The sequence below is a fragment of the Oncorhynchus kisutch genome, linkage group LG26 (assembly GCF_002021735.2).
Source record: "Oncorhynchus kisutch isolate 150728-3 linkage group LG26, Okis_V2, whole genome shotgun sequence".
Classification (NCBI taxonomy): domain Eukaryota; kingdom Metazoa; phylum Chordata; class Actinopteri; order Salmoniformes; family Salmonidae; genus Oncorhynchus; species Oncorhynchus kisutch.
In genome coordinates, this window is record NC_034199.2 from 50,080,401 (window position 1) to 50,107,308 (window position 26,908).

At 45.1% G+C, this 26,908-nt stretch overlaps 1 protein-coding gene across 2 annotated transcripts in view; it reads right to left on the reverse strand.

Moving 5' to 3' along the window:
* tmem237a (transmembrane protein 237a) overlaps positions 1-22,947 on the reverse strand; it is a 48,931-nt gene extending 25,984 nt beyond the window's left edge. The window contains exons 1-3 of one of the 2 annotated variants that reach the window (XM_031806330.1): positions 22,461-22,944; positions 19,677-19,751; positions 2,317-2,475 (exon numbers count right to left, since the gene is read on the reverse strand). In XM_031806330.1, the coding sequence (XP_031662190.1) occupies positions 2,317-2,475; positions 19,677-19,751; positions 22,461-22,494 (268 nt within the window). In that variant the 5' untranslated portion in view covers positions 22,495-22,944. Of the gene's footprint in view, positions 1-2,316; positions 2,476-19,676; positions 19,752-22,460 lie in introns of both variants that reach the window. The other variant, XM_031806331.1, reaches the window with a different exon arrangement.
* Positions 22,948-26,908: the final 3,961 nt, after the last annotated feature.

Genomic DNA, 26,908 nt, shown 5'->3' on the forward strand with positions numbered 1-26,908 from the left:
CATAGTGGTGGGTCTAATAGAACAGGAGAGAGATGACATAGTGGTGGGTCCAATAGAACAGGAGAGAGATGACATAGTGGTGGGTCTAATAGAACAGGAGAGAGATGACATAGTGGTGGGTCTAATAGAACAGGAGAGAGATGACATAGTGGTGGATCCAATAGAACAGGAGAGAGATGACATAGTGGTGGGTCCTATAGAACAGGAGAGAGATGACATAGTGGTGGGTCCAATAGAACAGGAGAGAGATGACATAGTGGTGGGTCCAATAGAACATGAGAGAGATGACATAGTGGTGGGTCCTATAGAACAGGAGAGAGATTACATAGTGGTGGATCCAATAGAACAGAAGAGAGATGACATAGTGGTGGGTCCAACAGAACAGGAGAGAGATGACATAGTGGTGGGTCTAATAGAACAGGGAAGAGATGACATAGTGGTGGGTCCAACAGGAGAGAGATGACATAGTGGTGGGTCCAACAGGAGAGAGATGACATAGTGGTGGGTCCAACAGGAGAGAGATGACATAGTGGTGGGTCTAATAGAACAGGAGAGAGATGACATAGTGGTGGCTCCAATAGAACAGGAGAGAGATGACATAGTGGTGGGTCCAATAGAACAGGAGAGAGATGACATAGTGGTGGGTCCAACAGGAGAGAGATGACATAGTGGTGGGTCCAACAGAACAGGAGAGAGATGACATAGTGGTGGGTCTAATAGAACAGGAGAGAGATGACATAGTGGTGGATCCAATAGAACAGGAGAGAGATGACATAGTGGTGGGTCCTATAGAACAGGAGAGAGATGACATAGTGGTGGGTCCAATAGAACAGGAGAGAGATGACATAGTGGTGGGTCCAATAGAACAGGAGAGAGATGACATAGTGGTGGGTCCTATAGAACAGGAGAGAGATTACATAGTGGTGGATCCAATAGAACAGAAGAGAGATGACATAGTGGTGGGTCCAACAGAACAGGAGAGAGATGACATAGTGGTGGGTCTAATAGAACAGGGAAGAGATGACATAGTGGTGGGTCCAACAGGAGAGAGATGACATAGTGGTGGGTCCAACAGGAGAGAGATGACATAGTGGTGGGTCCAACAGGAGAGAGATGACATAGTGGTGGGTCTAATAGAACAGGAGAGAGATGACATAGTGGTGGGTCCAATAGAACAGGAGAGAGATGACATAGTGGTGGGTCCAATAGAACAGGAGAGAGATGACATAGTGGTGGGTCCAACAGGAGAGAGATGACATAGTGGTGGGTCCAACAGAACAGGAGAGAGATGACATAGTGGTGGGTCTAATAGAACAGGGAAGAGATGACATAGTGGTGGGTCCAACAGGAGAGAGATGACATAGTGGTGGATCCAATAGAACAGAAGAGAGATGACATAGTGGTGGGTCCAACAGGAGAGAGATGACATAGTGGTGGGTCCAACAGGAGAGAGATGACATAGTGGTGGGTTCAACAGGAGAGAGATGACATAGTGGTGGGTCCAATAGTGTAGTAAATGGAAATACATTTTCCAACATTATATAATTACTCCTGTCTATACAGAGTTGCCTCCAATGCTCCTTATAGGACACATCACTTCACTCTATACTCCTCTGTAAACTGGTCATCTCTGTATACCCGTCGCAAGACCATTGGTTGATGCTTATTTATAAAACCTTCTTAGGCCTCACTCCCCCCTAACTGAGATCTCTACTGCAGCCCTCATCCTCCACATACAACACCCGTTCTGCCAGTCACATTCTGTTAAAGGTCCCCAAAGCACACACATCCATGGGTCGCTCCTCTCTACAGCTAGCGACTGGAACAAGCTGCAACAAACACTCAAACTGGACAGTTTTATCTCCATCTCTTCATTCAAAGATTCAATCATGGACACTCTTACTGACAGTTGTGGCTGCTTTGTGTGATGTATTGTTGTCTCTACCTTCTTGCCCTTTATGCTGTTGTCTGGGCCCAATAATGTTTGTAACATGTTTGGTCCTGCTACCATGTTGTTGTCATGTTGTGTTGCTACCATGTTGTTGACATGTTGTGTTGTTACCATGCTGTGTTGTCATGTGTTGCTGCCTTGCTATGTTGTTGTCTTGTCTCTTGTCATGATGTTTAGTCCTATATTTATATGTTAAATATATATTTATTTATTTTTTAAATCCCAGCCCCCGTCCCCACAGGACACCTTTTGTGCTAGGTTGTCATTGTAAATACAGTACCTAGGTTAACAGAACCTAGGGTGCTAGGGTAACAGATCCTAGGGTAACAGAACCTAGGGTACTAGAGTAACAGAACCTAGGGTACCTTGGGTCTGAGCTTTCTTTTTCTTCTTCCTCTTCTGTGGTGGGACTTCCTGTGGTTCAGGGGTCAGAGGGATCGTCTCTGACTGCCTCCTACTGGCCAGTCCCTCCATCTCAATACCTGGCTCTGGAGGGCTGCCTGGGTAGCAGACAGCAGAACACACTGAGGAGGACACTTAGTTCAGTATACAGACATGAGGTGGCAAAAGGTTTCCAGTAAAGTAGCAGAATTGTGAAAACTTTTAGGATTTGATGGATTTTTTATAACATGTAAAGTCAATTTAAAATAATAAACAATACAATAATATTAGTATACAAAATAGAATGACACAGCTGTAAAACATGTTCCTAAATATAACCAATCTACTTAGTGAATACGGTTCATGTTTAATATGTTTCAGCATAAAATATCATATCAATGTTTACACACTTTTATTTATTTTAACTAATATGATCCGTTTTTGCTGGAGTCAATAGTTGGAGGAGTTCATTGGAAATGATGTCATCCCAGCAAACCAGGAACATTCCCAATGACATTAGTTAATAAGATTCCCAGTAAGTTCTAGTTAGGGTTTTATGTAACACTGCGATGATAACATCACCTACTTCTACTAATTAGCTGCTCAACAAAGACCTTAACTAGCTGAATCAGATATATTAAATTAGGTTTGGACTGAGGACCTACAGGACAGTAGATCTCCAGGAAGAGGGTTGGACTGATAACCTACAGGACAGTAGATCTCCAGGAAGAGTGTTGGACTCATAACCTACAGGACAGTAGATCTCCAGGAAGAGGGTTGGACTGATAACCTACAGGACAGTAGATCTCCAGGAAGAGTGTTGGACTCATAACCTACAGGACAGTAGATCTCCAGGAAGAGGGTTGGACTCATAACCTACAGGACAGTAGATCTCCAGTGTTGGACTCTCAAAACACAAAAAAAACTGTCCAGTTGTGCAGATGATTCTACAATGTTTATTTTTTGGGGTTCAAAAAACAGTCACCTGATGTTACAATAAAGTTCCCAGATAATTTTTTTTTTTTTTGATTCTGGTAAAATTGTGAATAGATGAGTATCCCAAACATTAAGAACCCTTTAATGCCGAGTTCTATCAGGGTGAACAAAACACTCCTTTGATGTTGACATAACCACCTTTGAGTTCTTTAAAGGTTCCCAGAACATTTCATTATGTCGTGGGAACATTGCGGGTACATTACGTTCAACACAATATGCTCAGTTGCGATCACATTCATATAATGTTTAGGTTACGTTAGGCACAGGACATTCCCTTAATGTTGTAAGAATGTTGACCGGGTCACCTGTTACTTCATATGGTCACAACTCTTAATGCAAACCTCCAAACTGGTCACAGGTGTAACGCAGTCTTTTTCATTCAGAACCTGTCATTCTCCATTCATTTGGATTGTAAACATCTCACACCACACAACCATTGATTCAGAATATAAGTTTACTGTGACCTGTAATGAGAACATCACCATACATAACATGTATGGTGATGTTTACATAATGCTATATTTTCAATTTAGTCTTTTTTTGTTGTTGAATTTTACCCCCTTTTTTCCCCAATTTCGTGGTGTCCAATTGTTAGTAATTACTATCTTAGTCTCATCGCTACAACTCCCGTACGGGCTCGGGAGAGACGAAGGTCGAAAGCCATGCGTCCTCCGATACACAACCCAACCAAGCCGCACTGCTCCTTAACACAGCGCGTATCCAACCCGGAAGCCAGCCGCACCAATGTGTCAGAGGAAACACCGTGCGACCTGCACTGCGCCCGGCCCGCCACAGGAGTCGCTAGTGTGCGATGAGACAAAGATATCCCTACCCCGCCAAAACCTCCCTAACCCATACGACGCTAGGCCAATTGTGCGTCGCCCCATGGACCTCCCGGTCGCGGCCGGCTGCAACAGAGCCTGAGCTCAAACCCAGAGTCTCTGGTGACACAGCTAGCACTGCGATGCAGTGCCCTAGACCACTGCGCCACCCGGGAGGCCCCAATTTAGTCATTTTTAACAACCAGTTAATCCAATAGCAAACAATGCAACATTTCAAATCGCCCTTAGAAGTGCTGAATGTAACATGCTACAGTACTGTAGATTACATTATACAGTTTTTCACATTAGGCAATACACTTATATTACCTTATATTACCCAACACAAATGAAAGAAAGTCTCCAACTTCCATTATATCTATCTGATGTGTAATTAAAGGTGTGATCATGGAAGACATCCTCTACAATCATTCACGCCCCCAAAAAAACTCAACTAAATGTATTTTTCAGATATAATTGCAACATGGGTGTCACTGTAATGGGTGTCACTGTAATCAAATGAAACAAATTAAATGACTGAAAACATAACGTTTAGCACCCAGTAATTTGCGTCAAGCCTGTCTTGAACATTTGGCCATAAATTCTCATCCACATCACAGTAAATGTCCTCATTGTTCATGCACCATAGGAACAAGGTTTTGGCATGGCGAATCCAAGCTTTACATTGGTCTGCATTGACGTCGTCGCATGCCTCAGGAGGGGGATGACGATCGTACACCTTCCAGCTCCAAGCAGAAAACAATTCCTCAATAGGGTTGAGGAAAGGAGAGTATAGCGGCTTTCTCCAAACAATTTGCGGGATTGCGCACACGTGGCTATTCTGTGTTGAGTGGTTAACAAAGAAATGCTTAATGTAGAGTTATTAACTTTAGTTGTTCTACAAACGTTCTATATGTTTAGATTTTTAATACATAATACAAGGCTGATGATTTGAAAAAGGTTTGTTTCGTTTTTTGCTCAGGCTGTACACACTTCATCAGTCTCTCATTCACAATTTGACAAGCACTTGATAATGCCTCGATTTCCCCCGCGGCTTCCCCTTTGTGTGGCCGTAATTCCCCCTACCAAAAAAATCCAGGCCTTTTTTGCGGCCAGTGGCCGTTGTGCCCTTGGACTGAATATACTAATTATAATTCCTCGAATCACATCTCACTCACACTCTCCATCGGCTCTTTCTCACAGGCTACAAGTGAAGAGAGACACATCGGAGACGCAATTGTGCACGTCCTTATCCAATTCCGAGGTGCATATTGAAAATATTAGAAGAAATGTCCAGATTTACTTTTTTAGCCAACAAAATGAGTAGGCCTAACAAACAGCAAAAGCACTAGTCACTGTCGATCTACTATCCCTCATATTACAAAAGTCGACCTATTCTGTGAAAGAAAGAAATATTCCCAACAAAGGACAGTTGTGGGATGCGATAGATCCCAAATTAATACAATCAATGGCATCAAAACATTTTGAAACAACAGATCAGAACTTTTAGCTTAAAATGTTGATTAGGCCATTTCTCCACATTATAAGCGCAGCAATGTGCAGTAACTGCATGTTCCATTAGAAAAAAATACAGGTTATTAAAAGTGAGATTATGCTTTTATTATAATGGTGCATTTTTAAGGTGAAAAATATCTTCCCCCAAAACATGAAACTCACTCGCTGCTTAGGTATGCCAGTTAGACTGTACAGCCATTATAAAGCTTAGGTATGCCAGTTAGACTCTACACCCATTATAAAGCTTAGGTATGCCAGTTAGACTCTACACCCATTATAAAGCTTAAGTATGCCAGTTAGACTCTACACCCAACCTTATAGGACTATGGACTAGACTACATGAGGTGTGATACTAACCTTATAGGACTATGGACTAGACTACATGAGGTGTGATACTAACCTTATAGGACTATGGACTAGACTACATGAGGTGTGATACTAACCTTATAGGACTATGGACTAGACTACATGAGGTGTGATACTAACCTTATAGGACTATGGACTAGACTACATGAGGTGTGATACTAACCTTATAGGACTATGGACTAGACTACATGAGGTGTGATACTAACCTTATAGGACTATGGACTAGACTACATGAGGTGTGATACTAACCTTATAGGACTATGGACTAGACTACATGAGGTGTGATACTAACCTTATCAAACTATGGACTAGACTACATGAGGTGTGATACTAACCTTATAGGACTATGGACTAGACTACATGAGGTGTGATACTAACCTTATAGGACTATGGACTAGACTACATGAGGTGTGATACTAACCTTATAGGCCTATGGACTAGACTACATGAGGTGTGATACTAACCTTATAGGACTATGGACTAGCCTACATGAGGTGTGATACTAACCTTATAGGACTATGGACTAGACTACATGAGGTGTGATACTAACCTTATAGGACTATGGACTAGACTACATGAGGTGTGATACTAACCTTATAGGCCTATGGACTAGACTACATGAGGTGTGATACTAACCTTATAGGACTATGGACTAGACTACATGAGGTGTGATACTAACCTTATAGGACTATGGACTAGACTACATGAGGTGTGATACTAACCTTATAGGCCTATGGACTAGACTACATGAGGTGTGATACTAACCTTATAGGACTATGGACTAGACTACATGAGGTGTGATACTAACCTTATAGGCCTATGGACTAGACTACATGAGGTGTGATACTAACCTTATAGGACTATGGACTAGACTACATGAGGTGTGATACTAACCTTATAGGACTATGGACTAGACTACATGAGGTGTGATACTAACCTTATAGGCCTATGGACTAGCCTACATGAGGTGTGATACTAACCTTATAGGCCTATGGACTAGCCTACATGAGGTGTGATACTAACCTTATAGGACTATGGACTAGCCTACATGAGGTGTGATACTAACCTTATAGGACTATGGACTAGACTACATGAGGTGTGATACTAACCTTATAGGACTATGGACTAGACTACATGAGGTGTGATACTAACCTTATAGGACTATGGACTAGCCTACATGAGGTGTGATACTAACCTTATAGGACTATGGACTAGACTACATGAGGTGTGATACTAACCTTATAGGCCTATGGACTAGACTACATGAGGTGTGATACTAACCTTATAGGACTATGGACTAGCCTACATGAGGTGTGATACTAACCTTATAGGACTATGGACTAGCCTACATGAGGTGTGATACTAACCTTATAGGCCTATGGACTAGCCTACATGAGGTGTGATACTAACCTTATAGGACTATGGACTAGCCTACATGAGGTGTGATACTAACCTTATAGGACTATGGACTAGCCTACATGAGGTGTGATACTAACCTTATAGGACTATGGACTAGCCTACATGAGGTGTGATACTAACCTTATAGGACTATGGACTAGCCTACATGAGGTGTGATACTAACCTTATAGGCCTATGGACTAGCCTACATGAGGTGTGATACTAACCTTATAGGCCTATGGACTAGCCTACATGAGGTGTGATACTAACCTTATAGGACTATGGACTAGCCTACATGAGGTGTGATACTAACCTTATAGGACTATGGACTAGCCTACATGAGGTGTGATACTAACCTTATAGGACTATGGACTAGCCTACATGAGGTGTGATACTAACCTTATAGGACTATGGACTAGCCTACATGAGGTGTGATACTAACCTTATAGGCCTATGGACTAGCCTACATGAGGTGTGATACTAACCTTATAGGACTATGGACTAGCCTACATGAGGTGTGATACTAACCTTATAGGACTATGGACTAGACTACATGAGGTGTGATACTAATAATGTACTTTTTACTCCATACATTTTCCCTGACACTCAAAAGTAGTCTTTACATTTTGAATGCTTAGCAGGACCGAACATGGTCCAAATCACACACTAAACAGAGAACATCCCTGGTCATCCCTACTGACTCTGATCTGGAGGACTCACTAAACAGAGAACATCCCTGGTCATCCCTACTGCCTCTGATCTGGAGGACGCACTAAACAGAGAACATCCCTGGTCATCCCTACTGCCTCTGATCTGGAGGACCCACTAAACAGAGAACATCCCTGGTCATCCCTACTGACTCTGATCTGGAGGACTCACTAAACAGAGAACATCCCTGGTCATCCCTACTGCCTCTGATCTGGAGGACTCACTAAACAGAGAACATCCCTGGTCATCCCTACTGCCTTCACTAAACAGAGAACATCCCTGGTCATCCCTATTGCCTCTGATCTGGAGGACTCACTAAACAGAGAACATCCCTGGTCATCCCTATTGCCTCTGATCTGGAGGACTCACTAAACAGAGAACATCCCTGGTCATCCCTATTGCCTCTGATCTGGCAGACTCACTAAACAGAGAACATCCCTGGTCATCCCTATTGCCTCTGATCTGGCAGACTCACTAAACAGAGAACATCCCTGGTCGTCCCTACTGCCTCTGATCTGGAGGACTCACTAAACAGGGGAACATCCCTGGTCATCCCTACTGCCTCTGATCTGGAGGACTCACTAAACAGAGAACATCCCTGGTCATCCCTACTGACTCTGATCTGGAGGACTCACTAAACAGAGAACATCCCTGGTCATCCCTACTGCCTCTGATCTGGTGGACTCACTAAACAGAGAACATCCCTGGTCATCCCTACTGACTCTGATCTGGAGGACTCACTAAACAGAGAACATCCCTGGTCATCCCTACTGCCTCTGATCTGGAGGACCCACTAAACAGAGAACACCCCTGGTCATCCCTACTGCCTCTGATCTGGAGGACTCACTAAACAGAGAACATCCCTGGTCATCCCTACTGCCTCTGATCTGGTGGACTCACTAAACAGAGAACATCCCTGGTCATCCCTACTGCCTCTGATCTGGAGGACTCACTAAACAGAGAACATCCCTGGTCGTCCCTACTGCCTCTGATCTGGAGGACTCACTAAACAGAGAACATCCCTGGTCGTCCCTACTGCCTCTGATCTGGAGGACTCACTAAACAGAGAACATCCCTGGTCGTCCCTACTGCCTCTGATCTGGAGGACTCACTAAACAGAGAACATCCCTGGTCATCCCTACTGCATCTGATCTGGAGGACTCACTAAACAGAGAACATCCCTGGTCATCCCTACTGCCTCTGATCTGGAGGGCTCACTAAACAGAGAACATCCCTGGTCATCCCTACTGCCTCTGATCTGGAGGACCCACTAAACAGAGAACATCCCTGGTCGTCCCTACTGCCTCTGATCTGGAGGACTCACTAAACAGAGAACATCCCTGGTCATCCCTACTGCATCTGATCTGGAGGACTCACTAAACAGAGAACATCCCTGGTCATCCCTACTGCCTCTGATCTGGTGGACTCACTAAACAGAGAACATCCCTGGTCATCCCTACTGCCTCTGATCTGGAGGACTCACTAAACAGAGAACATCCCTGGTCATCCCTACTGCATCTGATCTGGAGGACTCACTAAACAGAGAACATCCCTGGTCATCCCTACTGCATCTGATCTGGAGGACTCACTAAACAGAGAACATCCCTGGTCATCCCTACTGCCTCTGATCTGGAGGACTCACTAAACAGAGAACATCCCTGGTCATCCCTACTGACTCTGATCTGGAGGACTCACTAAACAGAGAACATCCCTGGTCATCCCTACTGCCTCTGATCTGGTGGACTCACTAAACAGAGAACATCCCTGGTCATCCCTACTGACTCTGATCTGGAGGACTCACTAAACAGAGAACATCCCTGGTCATCCCTACTGCCTCTGATCTGGAGGACCCACTAAACAGAGAACACCCCTGGTCATCCCTACTGCCTCTGATCTGGAGGACTCACTAAACAGAGAACATCCCTGGTCATCCCTACTGCCTCTGATCTGGTGGACTCACTAAACAGAGAACATCCCTGGTCATCCCTACTGCCTCTGATCTGGAGGACTCACTAAACAGAGAACATCCCTGGTCGTCCCTACTGCCTCTGATCTGGAGGACTCACTAAACAGAGAACATCCCTGGTCGTCCCTACTGCCTCTGATCTGGAGGACTCACTAAACAGAGAACATCCCTGGTCGTCCCTACTGCCTCTGATCTGGAGGACGCACTAAACAGAGAACATCCCTGGTCATCCCTACTGCCTCTGATCTGGAGGACCCACTAAACAGAGAACATCCCTGGTCATCCCTACTGACTCTGATCTGGAGGACTCACTAAACAGAGAACATCCCTGGTCATCCCTACTGCCTCTGATCTGGAGGACTCACTAAACAGAGAACATCCCTGGTCATCCCTACTGCCTTCACTAAACAGAGAACATCCCTGGTCATCCCTATTGCCTCTGATCTGGAGGACTCACTAAACAGAGAACATCCCTGGTCATCCCTATTGCCTCTGATCTGGAGGACTCACTAAACAGAGAACATCCCTGGTCATCCCTATTGCCTCTGATCTGGCAGACTCACTAAACAGAGAACATCCCTGGTCATCCCTATTGCCTCTGATCTGGCAGACTCACTAAACAGAGAACATCCCTGGTCGTCCCTACTGCCTCTGATCTGGAGGACTCACTAAACAGGGGAACATCCCTGGTCATCCCTACTGCCTCTGATCTGGAGGACTCACTAAACAGAGAACATCCCTGGTCATCCCTACTGACTCTGATCTGGAGGACTCACTAAACAGAGAACATCCCTGGTCATCCCTACTGCCTCTGATCTGGTGGACTCACTAAACAGAGAACATCCCTGGTCATCCCTACTGACTCTGATCTGGAGGACTCACTAAACAGAGAACATCCCTGGTCATCCCTACTGCCTCTGATCTGGAGGACCCACTAAACAGAGAACACCCCTGGTCATCCCTACTGCCTCTGATCTGGAGGACTCACTAAACAGAGAACATCCCTGGTCATCCCTACTGCCTCTGATCTGGTGGACTCACTAAACAGAGAACATCCCTGGTCATCCCTACTGCCTCTGATCTGGAGGACTCACTAAACAGAGAACATCCCTGGTCGTCCCTACTGCCTCTGATCTGGAGGACTCACTAAACAGAGAACATCCCTGGTCGTCCCTACTGCCTCTGATCTGGAGGACTCACTAAACAGAGAACATCCCTGGTCGTCCCTACTGCCTCTGATCTGGAGGACTCACTAAACAGAGAACATCCCTGGTCATCCCTACTGCATCTGATCTGGAGGACTCACTAAACAGAGAACATCCCTGGTCATCCCTACTGCCTCTGATCTGGAGGGCTCACTAAACAGAGAACATCCCTGGTCATCCCTACTGCCTCTGATCTGGAGGACCCACTAAACAGAGAACATCCCTGGTCGTCCCTACTGCCTCTGATCTGGAGGACTCACTAAACAGAGAACATCCCTGGTCATCCCTACTGCATCTGATCTGGAGGACTCACTAAACAGAGAACATCCCTGGTCATCCCTACTGCCTCTGATCTGGTGGACTCACTAAACAGAGAACATCCCTGGTCATCCCTACTGCCTCTGATCTGGAGGACTCACTAAACAGAGAACATCCCTGGTCATCCCTACTGCATCTGATCTGGAGGACTCACTAAACAGAGAACATCCCTGGTCATCCCTACTGCATCTGATCTGGAGGACTCACTAAACAGAGAACATCCCTGGTCATCCCTACTGCCTCTGATCTGGAGGACTCACTAAACAGAGAACATCCCTGGTCATCCCTACTGACTCTGATCTGGAGGACTCACTAAACAGAGAACATCCCTGGTCATCCCTACTGCCTCTGATCTGGTGGACTCACTAAACAGAGAACATCCCTGGTCATCCCTACTGACTCTGATCTGGAGGACTCACTAAACAGAGAACATCCCTGGTCATCCCTACTGCCTCTGATCTGGAGGACCCACTAAACAGAGAACACCCCTGGTCATCCCTACTGCCTCTGATCTGGAGGACTCACTAAACAGAGAACATCCCTGGTCATCCCTACTGCCTCTGATCTGGTGGACTCACTAAACAGAGAACATCCCTGGTCATCCCTACTGCCTCTGATCTGGAGGACTCACTAAACAGAGAACATCCCTGGTCGTCCCTACTGCCTCTGATCTGGAGGACTCACTAAACAGAGAACATCCCTGGTCGTCCCTACTGCCTCTGATCTGGAGGACTCACTAAACAGAGAACATCCCTGGTCGTCCCTACTGCCTCTGATCTGGAGGACTCACTAAACAGAGAACATCCCTGGTCATCCCTACTGCATCTGATCTGGAGGACTCACTAAACAGAGAACATCCCTGGTCATCCCTACTGCCTCTGATCTGGAGGGCTCACTAAACAGAGAACATCCCTGGTCATCCCTACTGCCTCTGATCTGGAGGACCCACTAAACAGAGAACATCCCTGGTCGTCCCTACTGCCTCTGATCTGGAGGACTCACTAAACAGAGAACATCCCTGGTCATCCCTACTGCATCTGATCTGGAGGACTCACTAAACAGAGAACATCCCTGGTCATCCCTACTGCCTCTGATCTGGAGGACTCACTAAACAGAGAACATCCCTGGTCATCCCTACTGCCTCTGATCTGGTGGACTCACTAAACAGAGAACATCCCTGGTCATCCCTACTGCCTCTGATCTGGAGGACTCACTAAACAGAGAACATCCCTGGTCATCCCTACTGCCTCTGATCTGGTGGACTCACTAAACAGAGAACATCCCTGGTCATCCCTACTGCCTCTGATCTGGAGGACTCACTAAACAGAGAACATCCCTGGTCGTCCCTACTGCCTCTGATCTGGAGGACTCACTAAACAGAGAACATCCCTGGTCGTCCCTACTGCCTCTGATCTGGAGGACTCACTAAACAGAGAACATCCCTGGTCATCCCTACTGCATCTGATCTGGAGGACTCACTAAACAGAGAACATCCCTGGTCATCCCTACTGCCTCTGATCTGGAGGGCTCACTAAACAGAGAACATCCCTGGTCATCCCTACTGCCTCTGATCTGGAGGACCCACTAAACAGAGAACATCCCTGGTCGTCCCTACTGCCTCTGATCTGGAGGACTCACTAAACAGAGAACATCCCTGGTCATCCCTACTGCATCTGATCTGGAGGACTCACTAAACAGAGAACATCCCTGGTCATCCCTACTGCCTCTGATCTGGAGGACTCACTAAACAGAGAACATCCCTGGTCATCCCTACTGCCTCTGATCTGGTGGACTCACTAAACAGAGAACATCCCTGGTCATCCCTACTGCCTCTGATCTGGAGGACTCACTAAACAGAGAACATCCCTGGTCATCCCTACTGCATCTGATCTGGAGGACTCACTAAACAGAGAACATCCCTGGTCATCCCTACTGCATCTGATCTGGAGGACTCACTAAACAGAGAACATCCCTGGTCATCCCTACTGCCTCTGATCTGGTGGACTCACTAAACAGAGAACATCCCTGGTCATCCCTACTGCCTCTGATCTGGAGGACTCACTAAACAGAGAACATCCCTGGTCATCCCTACTGCATCTGATCTGGAGGACTCACTAAACAGAGAACATCCCTGGTCATCCCTACTGCATCTGATCTGGAGGACTCACTAAACAGAGAACATCCCTGGTCATCCCTACTGCCTCTGATCTGGAGGACTCACTAAACAGAGAACATCCCTGGTCATCCCTACTGCATCTGATCTGGAGGACTCACTAAACAGAGAACATCCCTGGTCATCCCTACTGCATCTGATCTGGAGGACTCACTAAACAGAGAACATCCCTGGTCATCCCTACTGCCTCTGATCTGGTGGACTCACTAAACAGAGAACATCCCTGGTCATCCCTACTGCCTCTGATCTGGTGGACTCACTAAACAGAGAACATCCCTGGTCATCCCTACTGCCTCTGATCTGGAGGGCTCACTAAACAGAGAACATCCCTGGTCATCCCTACTGCCTCTGATCTGGAGGGCTCACTAAACAGAGAACATCCCTGGTCATCCCTACTGCCTCTGATCTGGAGGACTCACTAAACAGAGAACATCCCTGGTCGTCCCTACTGCCTCTGATCTGGAGGACTCACTAAACAGAGAACATCCCTGGTCATCCCTACTGCATCTGATCTGGAGGACTCACTAAACAGAGAACATCCCTGGTCATCCCTACTGCCTCTGATCTGGTGGACTCACTAAACAGAGAACATCCCTGGTCATCCCTACTGCCTCTGATCTGGAGGGCTCACTAAACAGAGAACATCCCTGGTCATCCCTACTGCCTCTGATCTGGAGGGCTCACTAAACAGAGAACATCCCTGGTCATCCCTATTGCCTCTGATCTGGAGGGCTCACTAAACAGAGAACATCCCTGGTCATCCCTACTGCCTCTGATCTGGAGGGCTCACTAAACAGAGAACATCCCTGGTCATCCCTATTGCCTCTGATCTGGAGGACCCACTAAACAGAGAACATCCCTGGTCATCCCTACTGCCTCTGATCTGGAGGGCTCACTAAACAGAGAACATCCCTGGTCATCCCTACTGCCTCTGATCTGGAGGACTCACTAAACAGAGAACATCCCTGGTCGTCCCTACTGCCTCTGATCTGGAGGACTCACTAAACAGAGAACATCCCTGGTCATCCCTACTGCATCTGATCTGGAGGACTCACTAAACAGAGAACATCCCTGGTCATCCCTACTGCATCTGATCTGGAGGACTCACTAAACAGAGAACATCCCTGGTCATCCCTACTGCCTCTGATCTGGTGGACTCACTAAACAGAGAACATCCCTGGTCATCCCTACTGCCTCTGATCTGGAGGACTCACTAAACAGAGAACATCCCTGGTCGTCCCTACTGCCTCTGATCTGGAGGACTCACTAAACAGAGAACATCCCTGGTCATCCCTACTGCCTCTGATCTGGAGGACTCACTAAACAGAGAACATCCCTGGTCATCCCTACTGCCTCTGATCTGGAGGACTCACTAAACAGAGAACATCCCTGGTCGTCCCTACTGCCTCTGATCTGGAGGACTCACTAAACAGAGAACATCCCTGGTCATCCCTACTGCCTCTGATCTGGAGGACTCACTAAACAGAGAACATCCCTGGTCGTCCCTACTGCCTTCACTAAACAGAGAACATCCCTACTGCCTCTGATCTGGAGGACTCACTAAACACAGATGCTTCATTTGTGTGCCGCAGTATCCGTACATTAACATAACAAGAAAACAGTGCAGTCTGATTTGCTTAATAAGGAATTTTAAAATGATTTATAGTTTTACTTTTGATACTTAACCTCTCTTGGGTAAGGGGCAGTATTTTCACCTCCAGATGAAAAGCGTGCCCAAAGTAAACTGCCTGTTACTCAGGCCTAGAAGCCAGGATATGCATATAATTCGTAGATTTGGATAGAAAACACTCTAAAGTTTCCAAAACTGTTAAAATAATGTCTGTGAGTATAACAGAACTGATTTGGCAGGCGACAATCTGAGAAAAATCCATCCAGGAAGTGGAATTATTTTCATGTGGCTGTTTTTCAACTCCATGCCTATAGAGAATCCAATGGGTTAAGAATCATATTGCAGTTCCTGTGGCTTCCACTAGATGTCAACAGTCTTTAGACATGGTTTCAGGCTTTTATTTTGAAAACCGATGAGTTAAAAGCCATTTTGGTCAGAGGACGTATGCAGACCTGATTTGCGTGCAGTTTGTTATTTTTCCTTTACAAGAAGTTCATCTTTAAGCCGATGTATGACACTTGTATTTTTTATGAATGTTTATGATGACTTTCTGTAGTTTGAATTTGGCGCTCTGCAATTTCACGCGTACCACATACCCTAGAGAGGTTTTAAGCATATTTTAGCAATTCGATTTCCTTTTGATACTTAACTATCTTTAAAACTAAATACTTTTAGACTTTTACTCAAGTAGTATTTTACTGGGTCACTTTCACTTTTACTTGAGTCATTTACTATCTTTACTTTTACAGAAGTATGACAACTGGTTACTTTTTCCACCATAAATAAATAAAATCACTCTGGACTGTCCACATTTAAACTGTGTAACTAAATTCAGTCAAATCGGGGGGAGTTATTTGTGCCAGAAGGGCATAGGCCTATATGGACACGCTGAAGGCAACGGCCTCAACCACTACACCACCCCAGGCCACGATTGAACTCAAATTTGACCTTAGTATACACTTGACACTAGTATGTTGTAGCCTAGTGGAAACCAATATCTATCTTGTGTTATTAAGCTGTATAAAACTACGATTGTTGATGTGCTGCATTTCAGATTTTTTTTAAATGACATTTGAATGTTGCAGTAGTAGGACCTAGCGTTTGAGCGAGCGAGATAAAATATTATTTTGATAACAGGCCTGATGACTAGACATCCTCCGCATGGAAAGATACCTGCTCATTTTCAAGAATTGACGAGGCTCATTTGAACAGGAAAATTCTCTGTGACAAACGAGTGATCACGTTACGATCTAACATCTGTAGAATCATTCGCACAACTGTACAGTTTTTTGTGAACATGTTTTTTTGTGAACATGTTTTTGTGAACATGTTTTTGTGAACATGTTTTTTTGTGAACATGTTTTTGTGAACATGTTTTTGTGAACATGTTTTTGTGAACATGTTTTTGTGAACATGTTTTTGTGAACATGTTTTTGTGTGAACATGTTTTTTTGTGATGTCCCAACAATGTTCTCAGCAGACTGTTCCTACAGATGATATTACCAAACGAAGATAAATGACATAAAACACAATGGAAAAAGACGTTGAGTACCTTTAAATTATATAATGTGCAGAAAACTACATTTACGGCCATTGTCCATTGAAGTTGATGGGTCATTTATAACAAAATCTTTAGATATTGACAATCATTTCAATGACTATTTCACTAGGAAAGTGTAAAAAAACTCTAAGCAAAAAATACAATAGTCATATTTCTGTGTAGAAGAAAAGAGAAGGATTGCTGAGGTGGCAGGTTGCCTTGGGCCGAAAGGTTGCTGGATCGAATCTCTGAGCTGACAAGGTAAAAGATCTGTTGTTCTGCCCCTGAACAAGGCAGTTAATCCACTGTTCCTTAGTAGGCTTTCATTGTAAATAAGAATTTGTTCAACTGACTTGCCTAGTTAAATAAAGGTCAACATAATTTAATTTGGTCAAGTTAGTGTGGAAAAATGATTGTTTTACAGTACCAGTCAAAAGTTTGGACACACATTCAATGGTATTTCTTTATTTTCTAATAGTGAAGACATCAAAACTATGAAGTAACCAAAAAAGTATTAAACAAATCAAAATATATTTTATATTTGAGATTCTTCAAAGTAGCCACCCGTTGCCTTGGTGACAGCTTTGCACACTCTTGGCATTCTCTCAACCAGCTTCATGAGGAATGCTTTTCCAACTGTCTTGAAGGAGTTCCCACATATGCTGAGCACTTGTTGGCTACTTTTTATTCACTTTATTCAGTCCAACTCATCCCTAACCATCTCAACTGGGTTGAGGTCGGGTGATTGTGGAGGACAGGTCATCTAATTCAGCACTCCATCACTCTCTTTGGTGAAATAGCCCTTACACAGCCTGGAGGTGTGTTTTGGGTCATTGTCCTGTTGAGAAACAAATGATTGTCCCACTAAGCGCAAACCAGATGGGATGGCGTATCGCTGCAGAATGCTGTGGTAACCATGCTGATTCCTTGTCACCAACACACCTCCTCCTCCATGCTTCACGGTGGAAACCACACATGCGGAGATTATCCGTTTACCTACTCTGCATCTCACAAAGACACGGCGGTTGGAACCAAAAATCTCAAATTTGGACTCATCAGACCAAAGGACAAATTTCCAATTGCTCGTGTTTCTTGGCCCAAGCAAGTATCATCTTTTTGGTGTCCTTTAATAGTGGTTTCTTTGCAGCAATTCAACCATGAAGGTCTGATCCACACAGTCTCCTCTGAACAGTTGATGTTGAGATGTGTCTGTTACTTGAACTTTGTGAAGCTTTTATTTGGTCTGCAATTTCTGAGGCTCCAATGAACGTATCCTCTGCAGCAGAGATAACTCTGGGTCTTCCATCCCTGAGGCTGGGTCCTCATGAGAGCCAGTTTCATCATAGCGCTGGATGGTTTTTGCGACTGCACTTGAAGAAACTTTCAAAGTTCTTGACATTTTCCAGATTGACTGACCTTCATGTCTTAAAGTAATGATGGACTGTCATTTCTCTTTGCTTATCTGAGCAGTTCTTACCATAATATGGACTTGGTATTTTACCAAATAGGGCTATCTTCTGTATATCACCCCTACCTTGTCACAACACAACTGATTGGCTCACAGATGAACTTTTAACAAGGCAAGTTCCAGGTGACTACCTCATGAAGCTATTTGTTTCACACTTGTTTTGGTTACTACATGATTCCATATGTGTTATTTCATTAGTTTTGATGTCTTCACTATTATTCTACAATGTAGAAAATAGTTTAAAAAAATAAAGAAAAACCCTTGAATGAGTAGGTGTTGTAAACCTTTTGATGGGTAATATATATATATCAGCCAGGTACAGATAACCATGAAGGGAAACTATAGGGCAGACTGTATTACCACCAGGTACAGATAACCATGAAGGGAAACTATAGGGCAGACTGTATTACCACCAGGTACAGATAACCATGAAGGGAAACTATAGGGCAGACTGTATTACCACCAGGTACAGATAACCATGAAGGGAAACTATAGGGCAGACTGTATTACCACCAGGTACAGATAACCATGAAGGGAAACTATAGGGCAGACTGTATTACCACCAGGTACAGATAACCATGAAGGGAAACTATAGGGCAGACTGTATTACCACCAGGTATAGATAACCATGAAGGGAAACTATAGGGCAGACTGTATTACCACCAGGTATAGATAACCATGAAGGGAAACTATAGGGCAGACTGTATTACCACCAGGTACAGATAACCATGAAGGTAAACTATAGAGAATGGTAGCAGACTGTATTACCACCAGGTATAGATAACCATGAAGGTAAACTATAGAGAATGGTAGCAGACTGTATTACCACCAGGTATAGATAACCATGAAGGTAAACTATAGAGAATGGTAGCAGACTGTATTACCACCAGGTATAGATAACCATGAAGGTAAACTATAGAGAATGGTAGCAGACTGTATTACCACCAGGTATAGATAACCATGAAGCCGTCCAATCAGATTGCTTCCTGCTCTTAGTAAAATGGAGAGAATTGTCTTTGACCAAAATGCAATGCTATTTTTTTTCAGAGAACAAGTGAACTACTTACTTTCACATAGAGAAGGGCAATACACGTGTACCGACTCAGATGACTGATGATTGGTTAAAAGAAAGCTTCTTTTTTTTTTACCAAAGCAGAAGCGGGGCGGTGTGTCCACTTAGTTATTGTTTGAATTGCAGAGTGGCCCTTTAATCAGAGTATATATTCTTTATCAGCCCACCCACCTTCTGGGTCCTCCACATCACCGGCTTCCTTCTTCCATTTCTTCTTCTTGGTTGATTTGGTGATTGGCATCACGTCTGGATGGATCAATCAAACAATTCAGTTCATTGATCAAACTTTTTAATAGGGTTGAAGTAGCTACAGTGCCTTGCGAAAGTATTCGGCCCCCTTGAACTTTGCGACCTTTTGCCACATTTCAGGCTTCAAACATAAAGATATAAAACTGTATTTTTTTGTGAAGAATCAACAACAAGTGGGACACAATCATGAAGTGGAACGACATTTATTGGATATTTCAAACTTTTTTTTTAAATCAAAAACTGAAAAATTGGCCGTGCAAAATTATTCAGCCCCTTTACTTTCAGTGCAGCAAACTCTCTCCAGAAGTTCAGTGAGGATCTCTGAATGATCCAATGTTGACCTAAATGACTAATGATGATAAATACAATCCACCTGTGTGTAATCAAGTCTCCGTATAAATGCACCTGCACTGTGATAGTCTCAGAGGTCCGTTAAAAGCGCAGAGAGCATCATGAAGAACAAGGAACACACCAGGCAGGTCCGAGATACTGTTGTGAAGAAGATTAAAGCCGGATTTGGATACAAAAAGATTTCCCAAGCTTTAAACACCCCAAGGAGCACTGTGCAAGCGATAATATTGAAATGGAAGGAGTATCAGACCACTGCAAATCTACCAAGACCTGGCCGTCCCTCTAAACTTTCAGCTCATACAAGGAGAAGACTGATCAGAGGTGCAGCCAAGAGGCCCATGATCACTCTGGATGAACTGCAGAGATCTACAGCTGAGGTGGGAGACTCTGTCCATAGGACAACAATCAGTCGTATATTGCACAAATCTGGCCTTTATGGAAGAGTGGCAAGAAGATAGCCATTTCTTAAAGATATCCATAAAAAGTGTTGTTTAAAGTTTGCCACAAGCCACCTGGGAGACACACCAAACATGTGGAAGAAGGTGCTCTGGTCAGATGAAACCAAAAATTGAACATTTGGCAACAATGCAAAACGTTATGTTTGGCGTAAAACAAACACAGCTCATCACCCTGAACACACCATCCCCACTGTCAAACATGGTGGTGGCAGCATCATGGTTTGGGCCTGCTTTTCTTCAGCAGGGACAGGGAAGATGGTTAAAATTGATGGGAAGATGGATGGAGCCAAATACAGGACCATTCTGGAAGAAAACCTGATGGAGTCTGCAAAAGACCTGAGAATGGGACGGAGATTTGTCTTCCAACAAGACAATGATCCAAAACATAAAGCAAAATCTACAATGGAATGGTTCAAAAATAAACATATCCAGGTGTTAGAATGGCCAAGTCAAAGTCCAGACCTGAATCCAATCGAGAATCTGTGGAAAGAACTGAAAACTGCTGTTCACAAATGCTCTCCATCCAACCTCACTGAGCTCAAGCTGTTTTGCATGGAGGAATGGGAAAAAAATTCAGTCTCTCGATGTGCAAAACTGATAGAGACATACCCCAAGCGACTTACAGCTGTAATCGCAGCAAAAGGTGGCGCTACAAAGTATTAACTTAAGGGGGCTGAATAATTTTGCATGCCCAATTTTTCAGTTTTGATTTGTTAAAAAAGTTTGAAATATCCAATAAATGTCGTTCCACTTCATGATTGTGTCCCACTTGTTGTTGATTCTTCACAAAAAATACAGTTTTATATCTTTATGTTTGAAGCCTGAAATGTGGCAAAAGGTCGCAAAGTTCAAGGGGGCCGAATACTTTCGCAAGGCACTGTATCTCTCATTAACATAAGGTATCTGAGGGCAGCGACACAATAGACCTTGCAGACACCTGAACACACTAAACACATGTCTATGCAGTCAATCTACACTGAGTGTACCAAACATTAGGAACACCTTCCTAATATTAAGTTGAACCCCCCTTTTCCCCTCAGAACAGCCTCAATTCGTCAGGGTCATGGACTCTACAAGGTGTTGATAGCGTTCCACAGTGATGCTGGTCCCATGTTGACTCTACAAGGTGTTGAAAGCGTTCCACAGGGATGCTGTTCCATGTTGACTCTACAAGGTGTTGAAAGGGTTCCACAGGGATGCTGGTCCCATGTTGACTCTACAAGGTGTCTAAAGTGTTCCACAGGGATGCTGGCCCATGTTGACTCTACAAGGTGTTGAAAGTGTTCCACGGGGATGCTGGCCCATGTTGACTACAATGCTTCCCACAGTTGTGTCAAGTTGGCTGTATGTCCTTTGGGTGGTGGACCATTCTTGATACACACAGGAAACTGTTGTGTGAAAAACCCCAGAAATGTTGCAGTTCTTGACACAAACCGGTGCGCCTGGCACCTACTACCATACCCCGTTCAAAGGCACTTCAATCTTTAGTCTTCCCCATTCACCCTCTGAACGACACACATACACAATCCATGTCTCAATTGTCTCAAGGCTTGTCAATCCTTCTTTAACCTGTCTCATCACCTTCATCTACATTGAGTGATGTGGATTTAACAAGTGACATCAATAAGGGATCATAGCTTTTACCTGGTCAGTCTCTGTCATGGAAAGAGTAGGTGTCCCTAATGTTTTGTCCACTCAGTGTATATATGACACGTACAGTACATCTAGTAAGTATAGACCGTCTGGTAAACACAGAAACGTGTCTTTCAGAGTAACGCAACGTTACAATACAATGACAGACAGACAGACAGACAGACAGACAGACAGACAGACAGACAGAGCAGACAGAGCAGACAGAGCAGACAGACAGAGCAGACAGACTGACAGACCTACTCACCGGCTCGGTCTTGACTGCGTTCGGCAACAACCATGAAAAGAGTCCAGAGGAGAAAACAACAACAATAATAATATCAGATACAAATCAACAAAAGTATCTTGGTCCACTTCAGTCCTCCAAAAGGAACCACTTCCTTCCCTCTCCGACCGCCTCCTATGGTGTCATCCACTGGACTGTCTCCTAGCACTGAGACGAGACTGTCTCTTCTCAGAAACAGCTTAGATTGACCCGAGGATAAGCAGGTTGGTTGTGACAGCCTATTGGTTGGCTATAAGCAGGTTGATTAGGTTGTGACAGCCTATTGGTTGGCTATAAGCAGGTTGATTAGGTTGTGACAGCCTATCGGTTGGCTAGCTGTCAAACCTGTACCAGACCCGTAGCTGATAGAGAACACAATAAGTGTATTAACTAGGTAACTAGGTAAACTAGGTCTATGATAATTACCTCCTCCCTATTCCACCTACGGAGAGGCCTACTCTACCTGGGCTTCAGAGAGAAACGGGAGGCAGCTAGCGAGAGAGAAGGGAGAGTGAGTGAGAGAGAGAGGGACCACTAGAACCATTTAGGTCTATAGGAAGTGATCCTATTATCTCTCCTATAGTCTGCTTTTCAAGGGCTCAATGATGACACTATGGTGACATCAGCTGGCACCACGAGGGTGGAACATATCAGCTGGCACCACGAGGGTGGATGGTGACATCAGCTGGCACCACGAGGGTGGAACATATCAGCTGGCACCACGAGGGTGGAACATATTAGCTGGCACCACGAGGGTGGATGGTGACATCAGCTGGCACCACGAGGGTGGAACATATCAGCTGGCACCACGAGGGTGGATGGTGACATCAGCTGGCACCACGAGGGTGGATGGTGACATCAGCTGGCACCACGAGGGTGGATGGTGACATCAGCTGGCACCACGAGGGTGGAACATATTAGCTGGCACCACGAGGGTGGAACATATTAGCTGGCACCACGAGGGTGGAACATATTAGCTGGCACCACGAGGGTGGAACATATTAGCTGACCCTATGAGGGTGGCACCACATCAGCTGACAGTTTGCTGACAACACCAACACAATTACATATCTAGGGTACAAATGGTCATTTTGGATCGTGCTGGTCAGAGAGAAAATAAATAACGAGATGTTTTAAAATAGAACCACTAACCTGGACATGGGATTAGAAGCACTAACCTGGGCATGGGAATAGAACCATTAACCTGGGCATGGGAATAGAACCACTAACCTAGACATGGGAATAGAACCACTAACCTGGACATGGGAATAGAACCACTAACCTGGACATGTGAATAGAACCACTAACCTGAGCATGGGAATAGAACCACTAACCTGGACATGGGAATAGAACCACTAACCTGGACATGGGATTAGAACCACTAACCTGGACATGGGATTAGAACCACTAACCTGGACATGGGAATAGAACCACTAACCTGGACATGGGAATAGAACCACTAACCTGGACATGGGAATAGAACCACTAACCTGGGCATGGGAATAGAACCACTAACCTGGGCATGGGAATAGAACCACTAACCTGGGCATGGGAATAGAACCACTAACCTGGACATGGGAATAGAACCACTAACCTGGGCATGGGAATAGAACCACTAACCTGGGCATGGGAATAGAACCACTAACCTGGGCATGGGAATAGAACCACTAACCTGGGCATGGGAATAGAACCACTAACCTGGACATGGGATTAGAACCACTAACCTGGGCATGGGAATAGAACCACTAACCTGGGCATGGGAATAGAACCACTAACCTGGGCATGGGAATAGAACCACTAACCTGGACATGGGAATAGAACCACTAACCTGGACATGGGAATAGAACCACTAACCTGGGCATGGGATTAGAACCACTAACCTGGACATGGGAATAGAACCACTAACCTGGGCATGGGAATAGAACCACTAACCTGGGAATAGAACCACTAACCTGGGAATAGAACCACTAACCTGGGAATAGAACCACTAACCTGGGCATGGGAATAGAACCACTAACCTGGGCATGGGATTAGAACCACTAACCTGGGCATGGGAATAGAACCACTAACCTGGGCATGGGATTAGAACCACTAAACTGGACATGGGATTAGAACCACTAACCTGCACATGGGAATAGAACCACTAACCTGGGCATGGGAATAGAACCACTAACCTGGGCATGGGAATAGAACCACTAACCTGGGAGTGGGAATAGAACCACTAACCTGGGCATGGGAATAGAACCACTAACCTGGACATGGGAATAGAACCACTAACCTGGACATGGGAATAGAACCACTAACCTGGGCATGGGAATAGAACCACTAACCTGGGCATGGGAATAGAACCACTAACCTGGACATGGGATTAGAACCACTAACCTGGGCATGGGATTAGAACCACTAACCTGGGAGTGGGAATAGAACCACTAACCTGGGCATGGGAATAGAACCACTAACCTGGGAGTGGGAATAGAACCACTAACCTGGGCATGGGAATATAACCACTAACCTGGACATGGGAATAGAACCACTAAGCTGGACATGGGATTAGAACCACTAACCTGGACATGGGAATAGAACCACTAACCTGGGCATGGGAATAGAACCACTAACCTGGACATGGGAATAGAACCACTAACCTGGACATGGGAATAGAACCACTAACCTGGGCATGGGAATAGAACCACTAACGTGGACATGGGAATAGAACCACTAACCTGGACATGGGAATAGAACCACTAACCTGGGCATGGGAATAGAACCACTAACCTGGACATGGGAATAGAACCACTAACCTGGACATGGGAATAGAACCACTAACCTGGACATGGGAATAGAACCACTAACCTGGACATGGGAATAGAACCACTAACCTGGACATGGGAATAGAACCACTAACCTGGACATGGGAATAGAACCACTAACCTGGACATGGGAATAGAACCACTAACCTGGGCATGGGAATAGAACCACTAACCTGGACATGGGAATAGAACCACTAACCTGGACATGGGATTAGAACCACTAACCTGGGAGTGGGAATAGAACCACTAACCTGGACATGGGAATAGAACCACTAACCTGGACATGGGATTAGAACCACTAACCTGGGAGTGGGAATAGAACCACTAACCTGGGAGTGGGAATAGAACCACTAACCTGGGAGTGGGAATAGAACCACTAACCTGGGAGTGGGAATAGAACCACTAACCTGGGAGTGGGAATAGAACCACTAACCTGGGCATGGGATTAGAACCACTAACCTGGACATGGGAATAGAACCACTAACCTGGACGTGGGATTAGAACCACTAACCTGGGAGTGGGAATAGAACCACTAACCTGGGAGTGGGAATAGAACCACTAACCTGGGCATGGGATTAGAACCACTAACCTGGGAGTGGGAATAGAACCACTAACCTGGGAGTGGAATTAGAACCACTAACCTGGACATGGGAATAGAACCACTAACCTGGGAGTGGGATTAGAACCACTAACCTGGGAGTGGGATTATAACCACTAACCTGGGAGTGGGATTAGAACCACTAACCTGGGAGTGGGAATAGAACCACTAACCTGGGCATGGGAATAGAACCACTAACCTGGGCATGGGATTAGAACCACTAACCTGGGAGTGGGAATAGAACCACTAACCTGGGAGTGGGATTAGAACCACTAACCTGGGCATGGGATTAGAACCACTAACCTGGGCATGGGATTAGAACCACTAACCTGGGAGTGGGAATAGAACCACTAACCTGGACATGGGATTAGAACCACTAACCTGGGAGTGGGAATAGAACCACTAACCTGGACATGGGATTAGAACCACTAACCTGGGAGTGGGAATAGAACCACTAACCTGGGCATGGGATTAGAACCACTAACCTGGACATGGGATTAGAACCACTAACCTGGGAGTGGGAATAGAACCACTAACCTGGACATGGGATTAGAACCACTAACCTGGGAGTGGGAATAGAACCACTAACCTGGGAGTGGGATTAGAACCACTAACCTGGACATGGGATTAGAACCACTAACCTGGGAGTGGGAATAGAACCACTAACCTGGACATGGGATTAGAACCACTAACCTGGACATGGGATTAGAACCATTAACCTGGGAGTGGGAATAGAACCACTAACCTGGACATGGGATTAGAACCACTAACCTGGGAGTGGGAATAGAACCACTAACCTGGACATGGGATTAGAACCACTAACCTGGGCATGGGATTAGAACCACTAACCTGGGCATGGGATTAGAACCACTAACCTGGGCATGGGAATAGAACCACTAACCTGGGAGTGGGATTAGAACCACTAACCTGGGAGTGGGAATAGAACCACTAACCTGGGCATGGGATTAGAACCACTAACCTGGACATGGGAATAGAACCACTAACCTGGGCATGGGATTAGAACC